This window comes from Anopheles merus, chromosome 2R, assembly GCF_017562075.2.
Source record: "Anopheles merus strain MAF chromosome 2R, AmerM5.1, whole genome shotgun sequence".
Taxonomy (NCBI): Eukaryota; Metazoa; Arthropoda; class Insecta; order Diptera; family Culicidae; genus Anopheles; species Anopheles merus.
The window spans coordinates 40,066,442-40,081,308 of record NC_054082.1 but is presented as its reverse complement, the minus strand read 5'-3'; the positions used below and the strand labels follow the sequence as shown (position 1 = coordinate 40,081,308).

The 14,867-nt window shown below is 50.7% G+C and overlaps 2 protein-coding genes across 2 annotated transcripts; both read right to left on the bottom strand.

The window, feature by feature from the left end:
* Positions 1–1,753: 1,753 nt before the first annotated feature.
* Positions 1,754–3,162, bottom strand: LOC121590156. The gene is made up of 2 exons (XM_041909585.1): positions 2,953–3,162; positions 1,754–2,325 (listed from the first exon to the last, which is right to left on the bottom strand). Exons 1-2 carry the CDS (start codon positions 3,000–3,002, stop codon positions 2,226–2,228), a joined length of 150 nt encoding a protein of 49 aa, XP_041765519.1. The 5' UTR covers positions 3,003–3,162; the 3' UTR covers positions 1,754–2,225.
* A 2,126-nt stretch (positions 3,163–5,288) lies between these two features.
* On the bottom strand, positions 5,289–14,513 carry LOC121590154 (transcription elongation factor SPT6). Its single transcript, XM_041909580.1, has 7 exons — positions 13,861–14,513; positions 13,557–13,638; positions 11,739–11,941; positions 7,195–11,638; positions 6,999–7,129; positions 6,467–6,891; positions 5,289–6,393 (listed from the first exon to the last, which is right to left on the bottom strand). The coding sequence occupies exons 1-7, from the start codon at positions 13,897–13,899 to the stop codon at positions 6,126–6,128; spliced, it is 5,592 nt and encodes a 1,863-aa protein (XP_041765514.1). The 5' UTR covers positions 13,900–14,513; the 3' UTR covers positions 5,289–6,125.
* Positions 14,514–14,867: the final 354 nt, after the last annotated feature.

Below are 14,867 nucleotides of genomic sequence, written 5' to 3'. Positions count from 1 at the left end.
GAGTGAAAATGAGCGTCGCGGCGAACGTTTCCGGGAACGAACGAGCTCCCCGATACGCCCGATTAACTTAGCAGGCCTATGCTCTATGCACGTGGATGGCCTGAACGGGGACGCTAGAGCCACGCTTCCACGAGCCTAAACAATAGTAAGATTTTCTTTCGTCATATACGGAGGAAAAGATCCTTCTGAGTTTCTTCAGCTAGAAAGCAACTCTGGCGTTTTATATTTAAATATGGGAAGAATCCGCATGATTATCAGGATGTCTATGTGAGTATGTATTTATTTTTATAATATTCACACTGTGATTATGAGTGGAGTGGGGAACAGTTGCCGACCACTGCGGCCAAAGGTGACAAATTTAGTAAAAATGCTGATAGAGTGTTACTAAATGCTATGTGAAGAGAGAAAGTGATAAACTAAGCATTAAGATGTGTGATAGTTCCACGAGATACATTAAGGGAAAAGAGCCTCCATCTAATTAGGAATAAGCCCCATAAAGCCGTAATTTCTCAACCAATGAGTCTACCTTAAACCTTACGATGATGGTTAGGAAAAAGTAGACTGTTTCTAAGAAAAAAGATGTCTGAACGGTCAATGAACTTTAGCGTCCCTATTCGACGAAGCTCGTTTAAACCAATACAGGGTTTTCCAGGGGTTCTCATAGTTGTGGAACACTTATTTTACTCTTTCTTAGGGGAAGTGAACTTTATATGATACTCCTTGGTAATTCTTATTGGACCTATCCTACAAGGGTGCTACATAGTCCAATTCCCATTACATTGGCTGGAATTATTGAATCCGTTCGTAGCGGGAACGTACGGCGCTCACATGAAATTCTAGGCATGGCAACACATTTCTTGAACCCGGTCCTACAACGCCGTGGTGAATAACTGTAGCAACCATCGAGTACGTTAGGAAAATGATCGTCGGGACGTACGCCGCCGCTACGTACGGATTCAATAATACCAGACATTAAGTTCATTTCACGTAAAAAAGAGTCAAAAAAGTGTCCCACAGGTATGAGAACTCCTGGAAAACTCTGTGAGCTTGAGGACATTAGTTCCAGAATTCTAAGGAGCTAAACATACATCATTTCTTTGCCTCTCTTCGATGACCTCAGTATGATTATTTGTATCATTTTACCTACTTCGTGGGAAAAATCCCCTCATAATTTTTCGAACTCATTAGCATGATCCTCTAGCCTGCACCGATCTCCCGAATCTGTGATTTTTCTTTAAAACTGCAATCTATATTTTGCACTTAGGGACTTTCAAAAGAAGAAAAAGATGAAACCTCTGTGTCCTCGCCAGGACGGTGCCCAATGTGAAGAAACATATCGTTCACCTTCGTCACATTCTAGAAAGAAAACAAAGATCATTTCCCCACCCCGCGATCCTCTTTTACCATAACCGGTCCGTTTTGGGGAGTGTTGGTTTGAAAGCTTCCCTATAGAAAGAGGAAAAGATGATGCAATATCAGCATCGTGTGAAATCATCCCGGGCTTTTGTCGCTCGACTTGCTTCACCGCGTCGGTTGCATTGTTAATGATCGTGTTATTTTTTTCTTTTTCTGTTTCAACTCCAACCATGAGAGGAATGGAGGGATAGAGAAAGCGGGAGCTGCATTTAATTCGAAACCCTCGGATGCGACATGCGCCACGGATTTGTGACACAACGAAACGCTGCATCAAACCATACGATCATGCTCAATGCTAGTCATCACCTCGTTTCAAGAAGCTATGCAACTATTCTTCTCCGTTTTGCACCGCCTTATTCAAGCTATGAATAATTTAATAGTGGGTTTTATTAACAAAAACATCAACTCTCCATACTGCACACCTCCCCTACGCAAATAGGAATAGAATTTGAAAACACCGCCGTCGGCCACTAAAAAGAGACTGGCGCACACTTCTGCCTACCAATTACGGGTGGCGGCGGCAACTGAGGTAACTGAAGGTGGGTTCCGGACGCACATTTCTACGAGAAGTGCATGCTGACGAAATGGTCCCGATTCTTGAAATGCGGTCCCCAGCTACCGTTACCGGTGCCGCCACCGGTCGTGGTCTTGGTTTGGGTGGCGGGTGCGCTGTATCCGGTGCTCTTCTTCATGTTGCCGCCAACCGGGGCTTTGGCGTAGGCCGATTGCTGGTTCTGTCTGGCCATCGTGCTTGAACGATCCTGCATACTACTGGGTTTCCACACGCTCGGTACTGGTCGTTACCGCTATCAGGGCACGTATTGGATCTGGGTGAGCACCTGGAACTCAAGATGGTTGCCGGAGTTTCCCGTACGGCTACCCTTGCGGATGTTCAAGTTGTTGATAAGCCTGCAGAAAGTGGAAGTGGTGAGATTGTGGTAAGTAAACTGGCATTTTTTACAAGAGGATTTTCCCAAATTATCTTGCGCATCTTGTCATTCTGAGAGTAGATCATCAACACAATTTCGTTTTATCCAAAAAAATAGGACTTGGCAATATCATAAGCGATCGCAACATGTTTGCAAGGGGGGAGATTCCGAACCCGAAACCGGAAAGGTATCCAACCTGTCCAACTCCACGTAGTCACGCGTTCGGTGCGTGTGCGATTTGGAACCGGTTTAGGAGTCATCGGAGAGCAACTTGGAAAAATGGGTACGACAGAGAAAGACAACCTTAATCCAATGACTTAAGCTGCGAGAAGAAAAAGGATCAAAGGTACAGTAGCGATCACTAACACACAACAGTACAATCACACGCACACACACGCACACAAATGTTGGAGGATCTTCTCGAGAGATCCTGGACACGTGATCAAAATGCAATCACGCTGTCCTTGTAAGCAGGACTAAAGGTTCCTTCCCTTTCCGATCACAGCCTACTGCTGGTATTGAACCTCATTGCAAGATTTACACCCTTTCTCAGAATGATCCACAAATAATAAACCTCCCCTCGCTTTGAACTTGGATAGATATTTACCTGACGGATGGCACAAACTTGAGCGTTGAGTCTGATTTAACTATTAACATTGACACCAATTTATTTTTCTAATCGTTTTGAAGTGAATGAAAAACATGCAACCGATCGAAATCAAAAGGATTGCCAAAAAAGAAGGAAATAAACGAATATTCAACTCAACTCAACTCAACTCCTGCCGTACTGAAGGAGACTGACGGGACCGTGCACCGGACGCTTACTTTTATACGCGATCGATGGTTCTCTCCCAGCGGCCTCTTCCGATGCTCTTCCCCATGGAGAAGTTACCCCCGGCGCGTTGAGTAGGCAAGAGAGATAGAGAGAGAGAGAGAGTGAGAGAGCTACAGCCCGCGAGATAGAGGGAATACCGACCAACAACGTCATGCTGCTGCCGGTTGCTTTAAAACTGCGAATGAAAAAAACTGGTTCCCAACCATCTCGACACCACCTATGCCCGGCCATCCCCATATCCAACAGCCTCATCCGTCGTCGTCCGTGGCCCAGAGGCTGAAGCGAACGAGTTTCTACGATGAATTCATCAACAGGGTAGATTATGGAGGTACGTTGTCGCACCCGTCACGCCTAGGGATCGTCCGAATTGCCCTGCGATCTAATACGATTCTAGCTTTTTGGTGTGTCTGCTTTAGGACAGAAGTGTGTATGGTCATGGTATGGGCGATTATGGTGAAGAAGCGCCACCTGTGGCATGAGACTGCATTGCATCTCGTTGGATTTTAGGAACAAAGTGGGCGATTAAATGATTTGAATATTACTAGATTATTCTACCTCAAGGACACAACCTAGAACCTTGAAGATCTGAGAGTGTGCGAAGAGGCCCAATCATTGGTGGAAGGCAGTGTCTATGCTAGCTGCTATGTTAGCTAACGAGCTTAATGTCTTCAGTTGTCCGTTATTTTTGAGATAGCAAATCAATCTGACTATCCATACATAAGTCAGAACTTCAGGAACTACATTGAGGAGTACAATTTACTGGAATCAACTACTAATTTACATTAAGTACATCACTCAAAATCAGCTATACAATGGCAGGCAATTAACTAGCAAACATATCGCATGCATGATCAAGTATGAAGTATCAGAAGTATCAGAACAGAATTATGCTGGAATATTCCTTAACACCTATGCCTTAACACCGCCCTCATCTCGCTATTCCTATTTACCATACTCCCCAATACGCTGAACCTCCTTTTTTCAGAATGCACTTTTTAACTCTCTTTTTCATAGAATGCACAAAAGCTTTGCTTACATAAGCGCAGGCCGATCTCTTCTCGTACCTTCGCCTGAGAAAAAGTAAAAAAAACACAAACTCCAAAGTCCAAACAACTGCTCGAGGGGCAGCCGGAGCTTACCAAAAATATGACCAAACACACATTCGCACATATTAACCTCCACCCAGGCGAGTTCGAATGGGCAACCGAAAAAAATGCATAAATGGAAAATTTTCAAACCAGCTTGGTTAATGGCAAAATACATAAAGCCTCTCTCCGAACACAGCCAACAACACAGGATACAAAAAAGCTGCGATGAAAATGAAAATCATTATTGCAATAAGTAAAACCAAGCACCAAAACCAGAAGAAAAGGAAACCTTCTCGGGGAAGAAAACAGTGATTCTTCCGTGCAGGTTGATCAGCCCAGCGGTGGCAACGGAGCGGCAAAAGAAGAAGAATATGCTTAACGCAGAAAAAAAGTAACAAAAACACATAAAAACGACAGTTTACCGATTAATCGCATTCAATCCACACGCCAAAACAGCACCGAAACGAGATATCTGGTGCCGCCGCCTTTTCCTTGCCGATCCGGTTCGAAGCGGTTTTGCCAGCGGATCTGGGTCTCATCATTAAACACCAAACAGTGCCACCGCCGAACACCCATTCCATTCCGGTTCGACGAAGAAACCGGGTAGATGATGGTCCCACAGCCTCCCTCCTTCCACATTCCCGCCTTTTAACCTCACCGCCCATCGTCGTCGTCGTTGTTGTCGGTTTCACCGTTCGCGAGCACGCATCGGCCGCATGATCGGATATCTGTGGTCGTCGCCAATGTCAAGTGAGCGAACCACAGCGCGAGCCAATTCGTATCCTCTCCATTCAGAGTCATGAATACACACACACATATATTCGGGTGACGCACCTAAAAAGCAGAAGAAAGGTAGAAATGGCAGAACAGAAATAAAGGTTGCATTTTGGGAGGGTGTTGTACTAAAAAAGATTAATAATCGGGAACCATGCACCACCGTACTAAAGATCTTTGCGCAGAACGGACAAACCGGCATACGATAATATAATTAAAAAAAAAAGAGCACAAGAATGCATTTGGTACTGTTTAAAAAAATGTCTATATTTTTAGTATTATAAGGACGCTTAACGCTAGAAAAAAGGGATCATTTTTTTACTCTTATTCCTACACAATACACGCGAGAGTCACAATCATTGTCGTTCATCAGAATCGGGCGAAAAAAGGGATCAAAATTTAAAAAAAAAGTTTTGATGAGTGTAGATCGCTACCGATCGCATTAGGGATCGCTCTGAGGGAAATGATTTGTAGTAAAAGGAGCGTTAAATTTCAATCAATTAGCCCTAACTAACCGACTCCTCCTTCCATATAGCTGTGTACCATTGCCCGGGGGAGCTGTTGGTAAGTGTTGGTTGGTATTGTTACACCCCTCTCCTTCCAGAGCCAACAGCCGCAGAGGCAATGCCGACTGTGGCAGCTGCGTTGAGCATCGCTTAAGGCAGACACACAATCCGAGATTTACAGTGTGCTCGACTACTGACGCGGGTTGCTGTCCTTGATGAGCGGCGGCGTATTTGAGCGCATACTTCCGGTATCTTCTTGCTGCTATGGGGCCCCGAACGGGTTCAAAGTCCATGTCCTAACAGACGCAAAAAGGGAAGAGGAAGGTAACAGAGCGATGGAGAGGGGGGGGGGGGGGGTAAGCATATTTAAATTCATTTTTCCTGCTTGCTTAAATAGTTCCATCTTGGGGAGTAAGAAAGCCGTAGGGAGGTTGACTTATGTTAGAAGCTTATGTTTTCAAAACCGAGCCTTTCGCTATTTTGTCCCTCTGTCACACACATAAGCGATTTGTTTGATTGCGATTCATGATTGTTATTGACCAGAGCTGGTGCAGCTGCAAGAAAGCTAACCTCCGAATTATTCGTCCCACAGTGGTGTCGCGTCGCCCAGCGTTAGCGAGGCAGCGGAAGACGCCGCCGCCGCCGCCTGTTGGGCCGGTTGAGCTTGCGTTTGCTGGGGCGGGGGCTGCGCTGGTGGTGGCATCGGGGACCGGGTGGCCGAATACTTGGACGAGGATCGCGGCGTCATGCGGTGGTCGTGCGAACTGGACGAGGTCACGGAATCGCTAGACCGGCCGACACCACCACCACCACCGTGATGATGATGATGGTACGATCCACCAGAGCTGTGAACGAATCCGAAAGGGGTAATTCATTAGTACTAGCGCGTTTTGGTAGCGCAGAGCTGCCGGTTGGTACCTTCGTTCCGATGCGCCATGGTATCCCTTCATCATATTGCTGCTGTTGCCACGATTGCTCCACGAGTCGGTCGCCTTCGACCAGCTGTCGTACTCGTTGTTCCGCGCATGGTGGTGCATCGGGGGCTGCTGCGTGCGGTAGTGATGGTCGCTGCTGTTCGAGTACGGCGAGGGCTGTTGCATCATCATCAGGCTGCTGCTGCTGCTGGCCGCACTGCTCACGCCGCCCATGCCGCGGGCCGCCGACGTCGACTTGTAGCCGTGATGGCTGGCGGACGGTGGCGGATGGCCGGTCGGAATGCCGGTGTAGGCGGATTTGTTGGAGTACTGGGACGGGGTCGAGGTACCGTACCGGGGCGTTTGGGAGAAGTGAGGCGTTTGCTGGTACGGCGTCATGTACGGCGTCTGTCCGCTCGGTGTGTAGGGCTGCAAAGTGGCCATACAAAAAACACAATCGATTGCAACGTTGAAGAATGTTGCATAAAACGGTTCTTCTGCTGCACACAAGGGTAATCGTAGGAAAGGAGACTTACCGTAGTCACAAAATTGCTGGAACCATACTCGAGCGGCGTGTAGGAATAGTGCGGCGTGTGGTGTGCTGCTGCCGACAAGGAATTCAGCATATGCGTCGGCATATTCTTTGCCACCGACTCGATCGTTTCACCTAAAAATGGAAAAAAATGTTACTTTGTATTTCGTTAAAAAAAAATAAAAAAATAGGAAACTCACTATTAATATCGCTAAATTTGGGCGTACTGCCGTACGGTGTGCGCGACGACATGCCGCCAACCTTCGGCGTGCTCTTGGGCGTATCGATCGGGATCGGATCGCGGAAGTGCTCCTTGAACCACTTGAGCAGCGAGTTGACCGAGTCAAACGTCTGATGCCGAAACCGGTACCCGTCCGGCGTCACCGTCACGTACTCGTGCCGGAACTTGTTGCGCGGCAGGTACGAGAGCAGAAACCGGCCCGGGTACGTCTTCGACACCGACACGATGTAGTGGATCTTGTTGGGATTTTTCTGCTTCTCCGCCTTGATGATCTCCTCCGCTTTCTCCTTCGAGCCACCGTCCGTGTCCCGGTAGTACTTGTAGTTGAGCAGGTCGCGCACGTACGTCGCCATCGGCGTGATGTGCCGCGCGATAATTTCGTCCAGATCCTCGAACTCATCGTTGCCGATCCACAGCGACTGGCCGAGGCTGAACACGTTCTCCTTGCCCTCTTCGCGCACGTCGATGTGCTGGTAGATGCCGTCCGTTACCTTCCACGTCGCGGTCAGATGGTCGGAGCCCTTGCTCGACGGCCGCACGATCACGTCGCCCTGGTCGTACCCTTCCAGCAGCTTCAGCGCTTCCGCGTACGAGATGTTGTGGAAGGACGGATGCACGATCACGCGCTTCACGTACTGCTGGCGCGCCTGCTGCTTCTTCGAGTCGGCCTCCTTGCGCGTGTCCGCCTCTTCCAGCTCCTGGTCGTAGCAGGGATCCTTGCGCGGGCGCCACTCCTGCTTCCGATCGCACAGGTCCGAACTCTTCGACGAGCACTCGAGCGAGAACCGCTCGATGTCGATTTTGGTGACGCGCACGTGCACCGTCTGCCCGATCTGTACGCGCTCCTCCGGGTTCTTCACGTGCTTGTCGGACAGGTTCTTGATGTGGATGAATCCGTTCAGCCCATTGTCGAACCGGACCCGCACACCGGTCGCCTGGCCCGGACATTCGCCCGCATCGAAGTGATTCCACACCTCGGACAGCTCGGGGAACTCCGTCTTCATGCAGAACGGGCACTGCCAGAAGCCGGTCTCGTCGTTGCGCACCGGGTTCGCCTGGTCGAGCTGTTCGCCCTGCGGCTTGCGGTAGGTGAAGCCGCTCACCGTGGCCAGCATCATCTTACCGACGAACAGCGACTCGGGCGTTTCCTTCGTGAGGTAGTCGAACAGCTCCTCCGCCGTCACCGAGCGGAACGGCGTGCGTAGATCTTTGTAGCGCGAGTTCAGCTCCGCCCGGATGTCGTACAGCGTGATGCTCTTGTTGCCGAAACCCTGCCGGTCGAGCTCGATCGCAAACGCGTCCAGATCGAGATCCTTTAGCCGCTCGGGCGCCTCCAGAATCTCTTCCAGCGCACCGGCCGGGTTGGCCTCCTCGTCGTCGTACTCCAGCGCATCGACCGCCATCTTGCGGGCCCACTCGTACGTTTCCGGATGGACGCGGGACCCGTCCAGCACCTCCACGTACGTTTCCGTGCTGTCGCCGAGCGAGTTCGTGTCGATCTTGATGAACCCGGAACAGTTGATGAACACCTTCGGGCCCATGTGGCAGGTGGTGACGAGCTGGGTGCGGTTCTCCAGCCGCGAGTTCGTCTGCTTCAGCACCTTCAGCAGCGTCTGGCCCTTACGCGGTCCCAGTCCGCAGATGAACTGTACCAGGTTCGCGGTCAGCGGGTTCTGCACCGCCAGGTTCACGTCCACGCCCACCTCGTTCGTGCGGTTGATGAACTCCAGCTGAATGTTTTCCAGCAGCTCCTCCTTGGTGAGCTGCTCCTGCAGCGTGTGGTAGCGCAGGCACAGGATTTCCTCGTCCGAGTTGCACAGCTGGGAAAACTCGACCAGCGGGTCCTGGATGCGGCGCGCGAGCGAGATGGCCTGCCGGAGCAGCGGCGGGTACTCCTTAAAGTCGGTCGTACCCTTGACCGAGTTGGCGTACACCTTCGCCAGCTCGTTGTCCGCGATCTCCACCGCTATCTGCGGGAACTGTTCCTCCTCCTGCAGCCGCTTCACGCACTCCACAAAGTCCTGCTGCACCATCAGCGCGTCCTTCGACTCGCCCCCGATCACGATCACGTGCGGTTTCTTGCTGCGGATGAAGTTGGTGATCGTGCGCAGGTCCGACTCCTTGCACTGCTTCTCCGACTCGCGGTACGCGTTCTTCTTCTTCAGCAGGTGCGGTATGCGCAGATAGTCCGTCACCTCGCCGTCGGGCGCGATGATCGCACCGAACGCGGACTGCGTGTAGTCGGGCACGTAGGCGACACCCATCACGCGCACGCCCCGCGTCGTCTCCCACTCGTAATCGTCAAAGTCCGGCACGGGCGGTTTGTACGGTGCCACCTTGATCCAGTTGTACAGCTTGCGGCAGCAGACGCGCAGCACCGCATCCTTCGCCTCGGTCAGCAGCGTGTTGTGCAGCTCGCGCTTGAGATCCGGAATGACCATGCGGTTCACTGCCAGCACCACACACTCCGCCCGCACCTTGTTCCACTCCTGCACGTTTTTCGCGAACTCGTCGCGGTGGTAGAGCGCCTTCAGCTCTTCGAGAAAATCGCCCGACGTGTTGCCCTCGATCCGGTCGACAAACTCCATCGTCAGCAGCTTGTCCTCCTGGGCGATGTACAGCTTGAGGTACTGGTCGCCGGTCAGATCGCGCACCGGCTTCTCCTTCAGATACTTCATCGCGTAGCAGTGGTGCGTTTCGTCGATCTCCTTCATGCCCTTCTTGGTCGGGCGCACGTTCAGCTTGGCGCGCTCGAAGTACAGCTCGCGGATGCACTTGCGGAACAGCGGTTCGCGGGCCAGCTGCCGCGCCACCATAAACACGCCACCCTGCAGCACCTCCTCCGGCGACTCGAACGTCGTGCCCATGTACTCTTTGGCCACCTCGAGCGGTTCCTTCGTTTCCTGCTCGACCTCGTGCCGCTGGTAGCTGTCGCGCACGTTCTCCGCAAACTGTTCCGGCGTCAGGCCGAACCGTTTCGTCAGCCCGGTCAGCCCGCGCTTGCGGCAAATCTCGTAAGGCCCGACGTCGATGTTCAGCCGCACGCGCTCCTTGCCCGCGTCGTCCACCGCCTTACCGCCGCCGCTCCCACCCACCGTCTCCTCCTCCTGCTTCTCCTCCTCTTCGTCCTCTTCCTCCGCGTCCTCCTCCTTGTCCCCGTCGCCATTCTCTTCGCCCTCTGCACCGTCCTCCGTGGCTCCTTCGCCGTCCTCCGGATTCTTCTTTTTGGGTGTGCGCGCTTTCTTCTGCACCCGCTGGGACGGCTGCTGCTGCTGCTGCCCCGACTTTTCCCTCGAGCGCAACCGCATCGGTGCGATGTCGTGCGCGTAGTACAGCAGAAAGTGCAGATGCACATCCTTCAGCTCCTCGTGCGATTGCACCGAGCGCAGCCGGGACAAATCCTCGTCCCGGATCACCCGCATGTCCTCCGGGATCGGCGCGTCCGGGTTCTCCATCAGCTTGTCCAGCTGGTAGTTGCGCATGCTCTCGTACAGCCGCTGGAGGGACGTTTTGCGCCCCAGCAGCTGGCACCACATCGAGTCGAACTTGTAAATCTTCCATAGATCGTTAATGTTCAGATCCGGCTGCACGTACTCCTTGCGGTAGAACGCGATGAACGGTACCTCCAGATGCTGGTTACGCATGAAGTCGAGCGCGTGCTTGATCTTCGGCACGTTCGAGGGAGGCTTGCGCGTCATCGCGCCCTGGTCGGACACGTGCGGCTTGCAGAATGCCTGCTGGTAGATCCACTCTGCTTCCTCCTCCAGCTCGTTGGAGCCTTCCGGCACGGCCGTCACGGGTATGTCGCGCAGCTGCATCCGCTCCGGTATGTCGATCTTGCGGATCTCGTTGTCCAGGTCGGTGAAATGGCCGCGCTTCAGCTCGCTCGGTTCGTAAATTTCGTAGATGGACTTTTTCAGCATGCGCTTGCGGGCCGCCGGTTTCGACTTCTTGCCCCGCTCGCCGCTCGGCCGGTCCGCCTGGTCGAGCTGCTCCTCCTCGTACTCATCTTCCGCTTCCGAGCCCTCCTCATACTCGTCGTCATACTTCTCGAACTCGTCGTAGTCGAAATCGACGCCGAATATGTCCTGTCCCTCCTGCAGCGACGCGTCCGTAAAGATGTGCCTTCGCTTCTTGCGCTTATCGCTGATCGGCACCCCGTCGTCGTCCACGATGAAATCGTCCGCATCCGACTCTTCGTCTTCCTCCTCGTCGTAGTGCTCGCGCACATTGGCCATCGTGTCCCGCTGGCCGCCATCGTGGTCGGACGCGCGCTCTTCGTCCTCTTCCGATGCCGCATCGAACAGCCGGTTCTCGATCGTTTCCCGTATCATGCCCTCGTCGCCAGACTCGCCATCGCTCCCATCGTCGTTGGTGAACTTTTTCAACCGCTTGAACCGTTTCTGTTAAAACGCCCGAGTGATAAAAGGATAAAGGATCGATTTACTTTAAAATGCTACAACCCACAGGATGGTGCAATGCGCCTGGACGCATTCAACTGACCCGCTCGACCTTCACGCCCAGGTTTTCCTCGATCAGCTCGTAGTCTTCGTCCTCGAGCCGATCGTCCAGCTCGTCGTCGCTCTTTTTGCGCTTCTGGTGACCCCCCTCGGAACCATCGTCGGAATCATCATTGTCGCTTTCCTCCTCGATCGGGTTGTCATCGATCAAATCCTTCAGCTCTTCGCGCAGCCGGTCCTCATCATCTGAAACCAAGCATCGGGGGATATGGGGAGGAGGAACGAAAACAAAAAAAAAGTCACAAACTGCGTACATGATCCGCGAATGCAAGCGGGCTTATGCAACATTTCGCTCAGATTGCAACAGATAGCGGCAGGAAATTTGCGCTGGTTTAACACATTCTTCTTCGCAGTTCCAGATTCTTGCCAGCGCAGCTCGAACCACAACCGGTACGACCTGTTCTCACGTGCACTCTCGAGATATCGCGAGTGTCACGGATTTTCCAGGCGCCGGCCTAGACAGGATTCGGTGTGGTTTGTACGTGCACAACAGCACGCCATCGTATGCAAATGTGGGCAAACATGTTTGTACTTTCCGACGTACACATACGCCACAAAAACCCGCTGCGACAATGTGGCTTGAGTGAATATGAATAAAAGTAGCACAATGAGTATCAGGTAGACTAGCGAACCGGAACGATCTGGTACGAAGCAGAAGCATTCTTCGTGCACAGGTTCCGGTTTTGCTGAGCCCGCACGGTGCAATAAACTAGCAACTATTAGCGACCGCGTATTCATTCACGCGTGGTGGGAGCAGGAGTGTGAACATCATTAACTAGAAATAGTGTCCGACAATGCCAAGGCAGATGCATTTAAGAGTAGATATCTCGAGCATTCGGATTGTATTTAAGTCCTTGTTCTGCGAAGCACTCTCGTCTGATGTATCGTCTTTTTCACGTCATTAGGACCTACAGTAGATGACCGCTAACTGAGAGGAAAACAAGCTCCAGTTAACGAACAATGTTCGCTAACTGGAGTGACGTTTCTATGGATTGATTGTTTCGATTGGCGTTGACTGGAATAAACATACCATTTTTTTTTCATTTATGTTGATATAAAGTATAGTAATTCGTGTAATAACATAAATTAATAGCAAACGTAGGCAAAAGACCCTAAATTTGTTTGAAAAATGCACATTTGCGACAAATTTCTCTTAATGAGATTCCGGTTGTTTCATGTTTTGACGTTTAAGTGTTCGTTAACTGAGAATCACTCCAGTAGCGATCACCTACTGTACTTGATCCTGGTAGTCTTACATAGACTTAAAGAGACATATTTTACCACGTAAAAGAAAAATCATAAAATCGATACTTCTTACAGGATGAAGACATGGACTTGAAATTAACCACCTTCATATTTACAGAAAACTACACCATGATGTGATTGGTCATCTCGTTCCTCAAATAATCACACAGTATCATTAGAGCAAACATGAAAATAGGCGTTTTCCATCCGAATCATACCTTCCGGATACAATTACAAGGTAAAAATGAAGTCTTGCCATAAGCCTGGACCATGTCTACCTATAGCAAAGAAAATATTGTATTATTTAAGCCACGTTAGGCTGTATTCTTCAAAATGTACGGCTCTTATCTGTTTTGTCGGTGTGATTGACCAAGTAGTATTGAACAATTCGTACAGTCGGTTTGTCAAAAATCACTTTCGACTCATCTTCGCATTGTCAAACATGTCGAAAATCTTAAATTGATGAAAAATCTGTTACATTCGCTTCAAAACTGCATACCTCAAGCCCTGAAATGAGATAATTTTCGTATGAACATCCGGTTCGTACAGTACTCACCTTCTTCTTCATCTTCGCTGTCCGATACGGCCTTATTCTTCTTCAGCCTTTTCCGCTCATGTGGTTCCAACTCCTCCTCATCCTGCAGGTGGAAAAAGTACAAAAAGCATGTAGTGTCACATAGGTTTTTTCCGCAACTCTTTCTCTCTCCTTCTAACAGTAGGCTTAAAGTGGACATGGACAAAGATTCTTAAAATATAATAGCCCTTCTAAAAGGGTCGTCACCATTACGGACGGTCAAGGATGTTGCACACCTTCCACACACGTACACATTCATACACATACCAGCATCCACCCTGCTTACCTCACTCTCCTCTGCTTCTGAATCGATGAAATCAGCCATCGCTTTTGGGGGGAGTTGGCTCCTGCCTCAACTAGTTTTATCCAAACCCGATATTATCGTCGTCTGGCTCAGGTCTGGCTCCTATGCAATTGCAGGAGTCCCACACCAAGCAAGAAGAAAGTTTACCTGTCTCCCCTCTTGCGGCACCACAAAAAAACCTCTCCCCCGCCTCTTATTGATACTATTGACACAACGCAAAAACACGGCCTGCCCGGGACGGTGTGCTCCGATGTTCCCAACTGCACGGCTCACCTGGCCAGCGGGAGCAGCTGACGCCGGAGGGTTCAAGGACCGCTACAACACACAAACCTGCGGTTCGAAAATTAGCAACCACGGAATCGATACCGACAGCGATGATGCATCAAGTCCCGCGTTCGCCCAGAGAAACGGGAAGACGTTGCGAATGCTGCTTGTACAGCCCACCCAACACTGCCACGGCAAGCTAAACGCTTTCGCGTATCGCTCTGAGACTTTCCACGACCGGATGTGCAGTTTTTCGATCGCTTTTCCGTTTTTTAACCAGAGAAAATGGGAAAAATGCCGTACGACGGCAACAGCTACCACGATGTATGACAGGGTTCAGCAATCGCCATGTTGGATTTTAGTATGACAGCAAGCTGACAGCTGGTTATCGATGTCAGCAGCGGACGGGTTGGACAATGCAGAATCAATAAACCATTCGACAAAAGGATGGCGTGCAGATTGCAATCAATAAAAGTGCTACAAGCAGCTATGTATGTTTTCGTACATATTTTACGTAAATAGAATTTTAATTTGAACTGGTTTTAGAATATTTGTTTGCAAAATTTGACCTCCGCTACATCCGTCAACTCGTTGTCGGGCAATGTGACTTCGCGTCGACCAAATCGTATTCAGCGCCGACATGTGCCGAAACGCTGAATTGCCCCGCGTACGGTACCATGTGTGTGCGTGTGTGTGCGCGCACCGTGCGTATGTGTGTGCGTTCT

What these genes read in the sequence shown, in the direction of transcription:
- LOC121590154 (XM_041909580.1), bottom strand. Translation starts at nt 13,899, where the DNA reads ATGGCTGATTTCATCGATTCAGAAGCAGAGGAGAGTGAG. An exon ending in CAGCGAAGATGAAGAAGAAG is followed by an intron (nt 11,942 to 13,556) that starts GTGAGTACTGTA and finishes GCTTGGTTTCAG; the next exon opens with ATGATGAGGACCGGCTGCGC. An exon ending in CCAGCAATTTTGTGACTACG is followed by an intron (nt 6,892 to 6,998) that starts GTAAGTCTCCTT and finishes GCCACTTTGCAG; the next exon opens with CCCTACACACCGAGCGGACA.
- LOC121590156 (XM_041909585.1), bottom strand. Translation starts at nt 3,002, where the DNA reads ATGTTAATAGTTAAATCAGACTCAACGCTCAAGTTTGTGCCATCCGTC. An exon ending in AAGTTTGTGCCATCCGTCAG is followed by an intron (nt 2,326 to 2,952) that starts GTAAATATCTAT and finishes CACTTTCTGCAG; the next exon opens with GCTTATCAACAACTTGAACA.